This window comes from Oxyura jamaicensis, chromosome 4, assembly GCF_011077185.1.
Source record: "Oxyura jamaicensis isolate SHBP4307 breed ruddy duck chromosome 4, BPBGC_Ojam_1.0, whole genome shotgun sequence".
Classification (NCBI taxonomy): domain Eukaryota; kingdom Metazoa; phylum Chordata; class Aves; order Anseriformes; family Anatidae; genus Oxyura; species Oxyura jamaicensis.
The window spans coordinates 94,266,720-94,278,109 of NC_048896.1; the positions used below are offsets into that span (position 1 = coordinate 94,266,720).

Consider the following 11,390-nt stretch of genomic DNA (forward strand, 5'->3'; position numbering starts at 1 on the left):
CCTCTTCCTTCCCTTGCACTGTTACCTTGAAGGTATTTATAGAGCGCAGGCGTGTTCTCTCCCGTGTCTTTCTCCCCTTTTCAACTCCGGAAAAATCAAGCTTCCTCAGACTTCTCTCATGTGTCTTATCTTCCAAGAGGTCACGCTAACTGCAACGGCAAGCCAAGAAAAAGCTTTGGTGCTGGAGAGGACGCTTGGGAGCTGATACAGCTGGGGCACGAGCCCCACGAGAAACTCCTGATGGGCTCGCCGAGTGCGTGCGCATCCCCGGCCCCTTGCCAGCGCCTCCTGCGTGCACCTGCTCGCTTTAGGAACGGGGATTTATCTGCTCCCAATCAAATTAGGCAGCACGACCGTTTATTTTACGTTATCTCGTGTCACTGACAGTGTTCTGCCTTCCGAGCTGGAAAGAGCAGAAAGGAAGATGGACGTGCGGGGCTGAAAGGGATTAAGCTGAGGCACATTTGCCCAGCAGCATCTGCAGGATGGGTCTGAGCAAAGGGCAGTGGCTGGGAGGGAAAGGGTGGCCTTGTGATGGGTCTGCATTAGGTAATTAAATGAAATCAAGGTGCTGGTCCAAATGGCCCAGAGCTGCCTCGTCCATGCGATTAAACTCTCTTCCCTGTCAAAGCAGAGCAGCCACATGCAAGCCTCCTGCTGCTAATGGTCCTTGGCTTGTGCTGGCTCCTAACCAAAGCCCTCGAGATGGCTAGTTTGCCCTGGCCAAAACCATTTCAGGGAACATTTGGTGTTTTAATAGGCTTGAAAATCAAGTCCAGTGTCTCCGAAGGCTTCTGGGCACTGTGTGATTTATTGGTGGCCTCCAGGACCCCCAGCAGAGTCACCAACTTCAGGTGCTTCCAATCACTGCTGTGGCTGGAGCCGGCAGGTCTGGGAGGGAGCTGGGGATTTCCCATTGGATTTCTTTCCTTCTCTTTTAACCGTGGGAAAATGTGTTCACTGGGAAAAAAAATGGGGTTTTCAAGTAGAAAAACAAAGCACTAAGTATTGTTTTAGTGTTACTTTCCTTACCTTTTTTATTATTATTTTTTTTATTTTCTTTTTCTCATTTGTTTTGGTTAGCTCCTTGGCTGTTCCCTCCATCACCATCTGCTCCTTGGGGAGAAGAAACCTTGGTGGCTTAGGAGGAGTGCGTCTCACTGAACTAAAGACAACAAATCTGGGAAAGGGCTAAAATTATCACCTTGATTCTGTTTGTAATCCTCAAAGGCAATACAGATGTGCAGAGAAAGTAAAAATCCAGCAGATTAATCCACCGATTAAAGAAAAAATGCAGGTAAAAACCAGGTGGGATGAAACCCAAACCTGCATTCTGCTGGGACCAGCTGCAGAGATGAGTAAGAAAAAAGGTCCCCTTTTCTTCCTGCCCAGTGACCCTCCAGGAAGACCAGTTTCTGTTTTTCTAATAAAAGTAGGTAAAACACAGCAGAGAAACCCAAGGCTTTATTCTAGCCCTTGTTTTTTCTCCCCTGGAATTATCTTCAACAAGCATTTTATTTTCTGCACTCTATCTTTTATTGCAATTTTTACTGTCCCTGATTTGCCAGCGTTGTTTGGGAGCCAAATTGTACCAAAAACCTGGTATTTTTCTGTTTTCCAGCCTTCTCTTCCATCACAGGCTTTTAGCTTTTGCCCACCACAGCCTCTCCCCTGTCTCTGTGGCACATCCCTGATGCCAGCCCCTTCTCTTCAGAAGCTCACGCCTCTAATCCCAGTGTGGAGCAGGACTGCTGATCCCCACGCAGGGGATGCAGGCAGATTTTCGGAGCAGATTAGTCAGCGGCTGCACTTCAATTCAGCTCCTGCGTGAGCACCGAAATAAGAGCTCGGTGGCTGGTGTGCGCAGCAGGTGCTGCTAAAAGTCGCCTTGTTTCTGATGTACCGATGAGTAATTTTGATCCCAGCTTGTAGTTTGCTGCTTCACACAAATATCCCAGGTCAAACACTGCAACATTACCTGGCTCTGCCTTGTAGTAATTCGTCTACCATAAAAACATCCCCCGTTTTACGCTGAGATGCAGGGAGTTTGCATCGTTTTCCAAAACCGGAGAGACACCCAGGAACAGCCGCCTTAATTCCTGACCCTGGGGGACCGCAAATTAGGAACATTTTGGAGAGTTCCCTGCATTTCATTTTGCTGTTTGTCGGAGGGGTTTGGTTTGGTTTGGTTGTTGGTTTTCTTTATGTTTGTTGGTCAGGTTTTTATTTTTTTTTTCCTTTATAATTTTTTCCTCTACTTTCAATTTTAAGTCGTATTTCTGGTAATGCAATAGTGTATATGGAACCCAACAAGAGGCCTGGGCCCCCTTGAGTCAGGTACTTAATTACAAACAGGCTTTCTAGCACACGTTAAGGACTGGCCTGCCGGGTCTGTGGGGAGGAAGAATGAAGCAATATCAGGAGAGGGAGATAAATTTCCTTGCATCGTTCCCACGGGGGTGGTAACTCAGGAGCTGCTTTACCCAGCACATACATAGCCACACTTCACGCTGACGGAGCTGCCGCTTCACATCGCCTCCCTCGCAGGCTGGGAGCCCAACTCCAGGGCTTTCCCAGCTCCAGACTTACTTTCAGACCTTTACAACCTTAAACTTTCTCCTCTCATCTCCTGGATTCCCTCTCAAGGTTCATCTGCAACCTCTGCCCAGCCACTGAGGAGCCCTTTCTCCTCTGCTTCCCACCTCCAGAGCAGAACCATCTCTGGACCATCTCCTCTGTCCCCTCCCCACACCTCCTGGTCCACATGGAAGGCTCCCATGCCACAAAGTTAATGCAATTCTTTATCTTTTCCCCAAAACAGCAAGACAGCCCCAAGGACAGAGTCTTGGGGAAGGATGTCACCTGAGCCTGGGGACATTTCCATTACTTTTTCCCTGCCATTACTGGGGAAAGCATCACAAAAAACACTGGCTTCACACTGAACTGGAGAAAACACAAAGTTTTGTGGGCACCCAGCCCCTTTCAGGAGCTCCTTGGGATGGCACAGCTCATGGCTTTAAGATTTGTTAATGTCTACAAACCCCAAGAAGCCTCAAAGGGCTTCATCATCTTCCCAAAGCCTCATCTTCCTAAAAGCAACCTGCTCTTCTCCCTTCCTCTAACAGATAGAAGTTGTCCTGGTTCGATTCCCACTATGCAGCTGTATTTCTTCCCTTATCCTCCTCATCCCAGCTCCTCAGGAGGAGGAGAACAACGCCCTCACATCACCGTGGGGGTATCCTACGGGCTGTGGTCATGATGCCTCCCAAACACTTCTTCCCACCCTACGATGACCCTGCCCGTGCCCCCCTCCAGAAGATGAAGTGGCTGGGACAGACCAAGGTGTGCAGTTCAGCTCTCCAGCAGCCTCCCGGAGTTATTCTCTCTTACAAGAGGAAGAAACAAAACAATCAGAAGGAAAGGAAAAAAAGAAAAAGAAAAAAAAAGAAAGAAATAATAATAAAAAAAGCTACCATGAAATTGCTATAACTCGTGTGTCAAATCCGGGGCATAAATCAACTAACCCTTGCAAGGAGGAGTGTAATTCCTCGCCATGCAGAGGAAACACTTAGGCAAACTCAGCCTTGTCTGGGGCTTTACACAAACAGGTCAAATGGCTTTGATTCATTCTAAGCCCTGTCTAATAATTCAGCGTGCTGGTTTGCTCTCCTCTCCATTAGGAGACGGCAAACACGCCATCCTAACCTGCAGCCTTTATTACAGAAGATCCAGCGCGCGTGGATTTATGTCGCCTCGTGCCTTTTGTGACATCTTTTTAAGGTGCCTTCTGCTGTACAGAACGAACATCAAAGGGAAGCTCGGGAAGCAAGAGAGGAAAAAACGCGCCGGGCTGCGGGAGACATCTGCTGCCTCTTTCCAGCTTACAGGTAACGGAGCCAGCTGAATAACGCCTGGGAGCTCGCTGTGAAGGCTGTCATGGGGAGATGCATTTTTCTTGGCATGTACGGGAGTTAAAGCCTCAGAAGAAATACCCAGCCTGTTATTAAGACCTGTCTACCCAAAGTCACGGGGAGAGGTAGCTCTGAGAAGCTCTGAGTTCCCTCTCCAGGCAATTCTGAATCCCTTTGGCTGGAAGAGAGGACAGGCTGGTTGCAAGCTGAAGAATCGCCTCCATCCAGCACCTGGAGGTCCTGGACACCAGTTACTGGTGATACTGGTGAGCAATGGACAGGAAGAAAAGGTGAGCTACAATCATGGTGGAGCTGATATTTTTGGAGGGTCCAGTATGGGCAGGAGGAGGAAAAAAAAATAAAATAAAATAGAACAAAGCATTAAGTAAAGGCTACTACAGTAAAAATAATAATAATAATAATAATAATAAAAATAATAATAAAAAAGAGAAATTCAAACCCCTTTAAGACTGATTTGAGTATTTCTGTAAAACTCTCACGGACAGGACCACATGAACCCTGTACGAGTGGTGGCCCAGACACCAGGTTTGCTCCAAAACCTCACAGCCGTCATCCAAGTGAAGGCTCTGTTTCCCCAGGGGCTGTAGCTGCCCTGGGCTTCCTTTGCTGTGTTTAATCAAGGATGATGGGATTTCCCAGGTGGCTGCTGCGCAGACATCAGCCAGCTTCGTTTGATGCAAAACTCAAAGCAAAGCCTGATTATTTTGCAGAGATTGTGTTCAATTCATGCTCTCTGAAAGCACCCTGCTGCTCCCCCAGGAGCTGAGCATTTTCTGGACCCAATTCAGATGAGTCTCCAAACCTCAAATCGCGCACACCTGGACTCCCAAACCCACTCCTCCTGCAGCCACCTGAGGAGTTGAGCACTTCCCATGGGCACCCCAGTTCCTCGCAGGTTTTCCAGCCATTAGCAGCTAAAATCCTCCGAGGGAGAAGAGACCTGAAGCTCGCGTGCGCGAGGCATCCTGCGAGCATATAGCACGGACCGCTTACGGTTAAAGTCCTGCAGCCTGGACAGAAGCATTAATGTTGAGTCTTGAGTTATGCAGTTGGCCTTTTGTTCTTTGTACAAGAAGCAGGGATAGTGAAATAGAAAGCAAAGCCCAATGGTTTCTCTGCTCAACTCCCAGACCTTTAGCATCTGGACTTGCTTAAAATCCCATAACCGAAGCGGACTGCCAGCCCCGTGGGGACCAAGAATAGATGGGTGGGCCCAGCCATGTATGAAAGATGAGCAATTTGATCCTGCTTTGGGAAGAAGCACCAGAAAGCCTGACTAGTCCTTTTCTCCTCAATAAACCGGACCCACGAACTTGAAACCAGCTGCCTGCACTTGTGTCAAAATGACCTGCCAACCCATATGTCAGCGGTAGCATGGGGAGCGCTGCTAATAACCCTGTCAAGGCACTCAGCAAGGGCAGGTATCACAGGCAGCTTTTTCCAGTTGGATCCAATAAATCAAAACCACAGCACAACTATTTATTTTTTTTTTATTGCGTCTTTTGGGCAAACTGCTTCCCGGATGGCTTCGGACAGGGAGAGGAGCGTGCCGAGGAGTTGCCTGCGCAGGGACATCAGGGATTCGCATGGAGGGAGGGGAAAAGAGACAAGGCTCGAGGGTGGCAGGGTACAGTTAAGGCAGTTCTGAGCTGGAGAATATATATCTGGCCCAGTAGGACACAGGGAAACACTTTTTCCCTATAAGGGGTGGACCAGAGGCCCAGAGAAGTATTTTTTTTTCCAGTCTGAATATCTGGGCATCATTCTCCCATCTATGCCATCTGCTGCAGGCAGCTAAATCCCAGCTACCGCCCCACCAGCTCCCCTCAGGTGGACCAGAAAGAGCTTGGGATGTCCAGGACACAGCAGAAGGCTGGCTATTCTGTGCCTTGCATGGGTGCCATTCCCAGCAGCGGGGAAGATGGGGCACTGCTGGGCCTCTCGAGGCAGATCTGCAGCTGGAGGGATGGCTTCCTACCAGCCTAGCTTGTCTTAGAGGCAGAGAGGTGCTTGGAAATATTCATGAAGACACCAGCCTGCCTCAGCACCTGCCAACCTCCCTTCAGCTCAGCAGGTGCCAGCTGTGGCATCACTTCTTATTAGACCGAAATCCTGGAGGAGTCACAGGTGATTTCAATGCAATGTGACCTTAGAAGAAGCCTTTCCTTCCTGCACTCTCATTTTTCTTCCCTGTGGCCAGGGAATCTCCTCACCCAGGGCAAGAGGGGGCTTCATCTTCTGCAAATCCTCTGTCTTCTCCATACAAATGTCCTGGGACCCTGCTCTCCATCACCTTGACCACCACAACCCCTCCTGGGCACACCTGAGCACACCCACCCCCAGTCACAACAAAGTCAGTTTTTCTCCTGGTCCATCTCCACTTCCCATCCACCTTTTCAAACCTAGCCTCCCAGCCCCGATTTCCAAGCATGCTTTCACCAGGAGCCCAACCCCACAAGTCCCACATTTGAGCCTTTACAGGTGTGATGGCCAGCAGAGCTGAAGGGTGCTGGACACGTCTTGGTGGACACATCCTGCTCCTGCACCCTCCATCACGCAGCTCCCACCACCAGCCCATCCAGCCTGGAGGTCCGCTGCCAGAAGTTGTTACCAGAGGGGATTTTGACAGATGTATTTTAAAAAAATGGGAATGTGCTGAACTGAAGATTGATGGGAACAAGCTTTTCTTTGTTATATTCCTTTTTATTTATTTTTTACAAGGAATTTTGTCGCTCTATTTTATTATTATTATTATTATTATTATTATTATTATTATTATTAGCAGGAGAACTCCCTTTGAATTTGTTCTCCTACACCTTTGGGCTGAGAAGAAGGGGGTCCTTTTTTTTTTTTTTAAAGAAGCAGAAGGAAAATGAAATCCACTGGAGGGAAAAAAAAAATAAATCAATTTCTTGGTAGCAAAGTATTATTTTTACTGAAACTTGACAAACTTTAGCCACACTGAAAGTCATGCTTAAAAATGACCAGGCAGAAACTTATAAAAATGAACAAGTCTTGTGCAGAAATGATGAATTTCAGGCACAATAAATGCCTGTGAAAACAGCCAGGAGAGCAGAGAAGACATTTCTTTCTCCGAGAGCAAAATGAACACTGCTCTCAGTAATTCACTGTAATTATTAGCCTTAACTAGTACTAATTTTTACCCAGGGGTAATTATTTTTTTAGGCTCCAGAGCCCTGGAAAAAATAGTAATAATATGTTTTCTGGGTGTGGCAATACCCCCGCGGAGGAATTTGCACAGTGTCGGGGGACAGCCTGTTGAGGGAGAAGTTTTATTTCTTCTCCGTGCCAGTATGAAGAGACATAAATATCCCGTTCTTACGGATGCAAATAACGGATTGCTCCTGTCAGAGCTGACAAAGGCACTAATTTAGGGAGCGTTTCCCTCTCTCGTACACACAGATGCTTTTTTTTTTTTTTTGAGGCTTTTTGCTCTCCCTCTGGGAAGTGAGCTCCTGAACCAGGTGAAAACCCACCAGATGATCTCTCCTGTTTGATCGCATCTGTGAAGAGGCCGTGGGAAACATATGCCACAAATGATGCTAACTACCACGCGTGGTAAAACTTGCCAGGTAAATTCAGAGGTTGACAGAAGAAGACAGCCCAGGTGCCACTCCAGAACGCTGCCCTCCATCCCCCTGCTCCAGAAAGGGTTTGAAATGGTTTTACCGGGACCTGACAGCAAACTGCTGTGTTGCTGTGCTCGCCTCTAGCACATATTTTCATATCCTTTAATTATTAGTTTGTCTCTGCAGGGACTGATGTACCCTCTGAACACTGCACAAGACACAAGCAATGCTTTGGGGGCTGGTTAGAAGGACCGTCCTGTGTTTTCATAAAATTAATGATATTCTTTATACTATTTATATTCTTTACATTTTTATATTTATCAGTGCCTTTCAGAGAGTTGAATTTCCTCTGCCACCTGAAATTACCCGACCAGTGTCCTCTGGGTGGGATTTCTAGCCAATAACACAGATACAAATAAATATCAGGGGACACCAAAGCAGCAGTTAATGTCCCCAAAGCCACGTCCCTGTCCCTAGCTGTGTGGTCTTACACTGCTCTTGCTGGTGGAACTGCTATACTTGTGGCTGCTGGTGAGACAGATCGGGGAGCTGATCTGGCTGAAAAGTGGCTGAGAAAATAAAAATGTGTTCAAATACTTAATTTTGCCTGGTCTGGCTCTTCCTGCGTGCCCCTACCAACAGGGAGCTGGGTGTGAAGTGGCAGCGGGAGCTCTCCAGGCAGGCTGGTGATGGTGACACTGCCCTGTACCTCCTCGGAGAGCCCGAATTTCATCAAGCCCTGCCTCCTCCACCCAGCGTCATCCCCAAAATGGGGGACATGCACACCAAAAGCGAGGTTCCCCTGCTGTAGCCCACGTGGCTTTTTGCGTGTTGCTGTGCTGGCAGCTGCAGGGGATGCCAGCACCAGCTCAGCACCAGCAGCCCGATCCCTGGGGGAGATCCCTGCACGTGGAAACGAGCAGCACTTGTTCATCCATAACCCAAACACCTAGGAAACATCTGGAGAACAAACGGAGGGCTTTGGATGGCATCTGCTGAGATGGTGCTGAGCCTGCAAGGGTCTAAAACCAGTTTGGAGGTGATGAGATCCTTCTGGAGGGCCTGAGAGCAGAAGGTGACTGCTAGCTGAACGTATTGCTCTGGTTGGGGTGAGAGATGATGAGTGTACCCTTAAATCCTCCCCACTAATCCCAGTTGCGTTGCTGACAATGGAGAACCGGCCATTTGCAGGAGCTCTTTTCTCTCCGTCCACTTTCTCTAGAGAAAATCAATCAGCCCACCAGGCAGTCAATCAGGCGGTCAATCAGTGACTCAGTCAATCCGAACCACTCGCAAAATGGATCCTGCAGAGACCTGGCCTCCCACCCAGACACCCTGGAAGCCTCCCAGGGAGGCTGGGACCTCCCCCAGCCCAGGCTCAGCTCCAGCCCAGGCTGCGAGGCAGGAGCTGAACCAGCCTGGGTCCTGTCCGGGCTCCTGAAACGCTCCAGGGCTGGAACGGTCCCTTCGGGGGGTCGCAATCCCCCTCTGCCTTCGGGACTTGCGAGAGTTGCTGCTGGTGACATCTAGTGACAAGGAGAGCGAGCACGAGGAGTTACCTGGAGCCCTGTCAAAGCCATCTTCGCTGAGAAGAATAAAAAAAAAAAGCAACTCCTGGGGCTCTTGCCCAGGACCGGGGCTGGTGCTGGGGTGCGGAGGGGGTCGGTGCGGAGCCGGGATGTCCCAGCCACCTCCCTACACCTCAGGACCTCCTCCTCCCCCAGCGGTCACCCGAGGAGGACCTGAGCATCCTACCCCCAGCCTCCTGCTTTAGTTAAGCACAAATCCTTGGCTTCGCCGCCTCAGACAAGAGCAAGGGGGAGGAAAAGAAAATTAAAAAAAAAAAAAAACAAAAAACTAAGGGGAGCTGTCGGGGTTGTAGCCAAAGAGAGGCAGCTCCCAGTCGTGGCCACCCGCTGTCGGGGGGGTGCCAGCCGGGGGGCTGCAGCCCCTTCACGCCCGGTTAAACAGTCCCGGGGCCGGGGGGAGCCCCGGGCTTTGTCCCCGGGATGGGAGGGGGATGCTCAGAGCGCATCCGTGGTCCCCCCTATCGCAGCGGCCCCAGCAGCATCCCACGGGGGACAGCGTCTCCCACCCGCGACGGCGGTCGCCTTACAGCTCGCGTGGGAGTGAGGGAGACGGCTGGGGTCTTTGGAGCCCGCTCGCGGTGCAAAAAGCCCCGCCGGCATCGCAGTTCGGGGGGACACGGCTCGGCAAGGGGCACCCGCGGCTGCCCGCCCGGGCGCTCGGCGCTGCGCACCCAGCGCACCGAGTACACCCAGCGCACCGAGTACACCCAGAGCACCCAGTACACCCAGAGCACCCAGTACACCCAGTACACCCAGAGCACCCAACTCACACAGAGCACCCAGACCACCCAGCACACCCAGTACACCCAGCACAGCTGGGGCTGGGGCTCCTAAACCCCCCGACATTTCCCCATTTCTCCATCACCCCATTGCCCGGCGCCGTGCAAAATCCTCCTGCTCCCAACGCGTCTCCCCCAAGCTCCTCTTCCCCGGCACGAAGTGCGTTCGTTCCCCGGGTCCAGGAGCCACCAGTGCACGCAGGACTATCCGGAGCGACGGCAGGATAGGTCCCAGCGCTTGGGTCCCGAGCAGGCACGACAGAGAGCCGGGTGATGCTGCCGGGGGGCTGGCGAGGGGCAACCCGAGGGGGGGTGGCCGCGGTGTCCCCTCCGATCACCCCCCAGCAGAAAGTTGTCCCCCCGGGTTTCCTACTCACCCAGGAGGATCAGCGTGCAGAAGTAGAGGATGCCCCTCATCCTACCGCTCGGCACGGCTCGGATCACACCGACACGGCACGGCACGGCTCGGCACGGCTCGGCACGGCTCGGCACGGCTCGGCACGGCACACCTCGGCCCGTGCAGGCGGTGCCGGAGGATGCGCGGAGGCTGGGCAGGGCGGGAGGCGGCCCCGGCCCGGCCCTCCCGGGGCGAGCGCTCACGGCCGGCCCCGGGTCCTGCCCGCAGCCGGGGGGCTCCCGGCGGCCGCGCTCCCCCGCATCCCTCCGGGGCAGCAGCCTCGAGCTATTCCTATTCCTCTTCTTCTTATCCCTCCTATATTATGATGGTGATGATCATATATTTTTATATTATTATTATTATTACTCTTTCCTATTCCTATTATTGTTATTATTAATTTTCCCCTTTTTTCTCTCCCTTTCCAGCAGCAAACTTCCAGCCCGAGCGGCGGGGCAGCCCTCGCCGCCTTCCCCGGGCTGCCTCCGCCGCCGCCCCCGCCTCTACCGCGGCCGCGGCCCCGCGGGGAGGGGCTTGGAGGCCCGGCCTCCCTCCTCCCCGCCTGCCCGGCCCCCGCCCCGGGTCCCCCCCGGGGGGGTTTTGCCCCCCAGTTTGTGGATTTGGGGCTCCGGACAGCCCCTCCGCATCCTGGGGCATTGGCTTTCCCCCGGCCCCCATGGGTTTTATCCCTCCTAGGGGGTCGCGGCACCCCACGAGACCCCTTCTCTTTGCAGCCCCGCTCTGGGCACTTGCTGGGGGGACAGCAGCAGCTCCGTCCCCTTAGGAGCTGTGTCCTGGTGCTCGCTGCTGGAGGCACAGCCCTGAAGTCCTGGGCCAAATCCTGCCCCCGCTGCCAGCAACAACACCTGCGGTCCGTCCCCTCCAACAAGGCCACCTGGATCTCCACCCCAGACCACCTCTGGTGGTGCAGGTTGTGTGCTCACACCACCATAACCCTCCATCCAGACACCTTGGTGCCCCAAACAAGTATCCAGCCCTGGCACGAGGTCTCTTGTCATGCCCCCCTGGCCCTTCTCCAACCCCCAGCACCCACCACCCTTCAGCCCCATGTCCCCGCAGGTGACCCTCCTTTAGGAAGCCGAGCA

At 52.2% G+C, this 11,390-nt stretch overlaps 1 protein-coding gene across 2 annotated transcripts in view; it reads right to left on the bottom strand.

Moving 5' to 3' along the window:
- Positions 1-10,782, bottom strand: part of GFRA4 (GDNF family receptor alpha 4) — a 64,854-nt gene extending 54,072 nt beyond the window's left edge. For both annotated transcript variants that reach the window (XM_035325116.1, XM_035325115.1), the window contains exon 1: positions 10,268-10,782. In XM_035325116.1, coding sequence (XP_035181007.1) covers positions 10,268-10,307 — 40 coding nt within the window. In that variant the 5' untranslated portion in view covers positions 10,308-10,782. The remainder of the gene's footprint in view (positions 1-10,267) is intronic.
- Between the last annotated feature and the right edge of the window lie 608 nt (positions 10,783-11,390).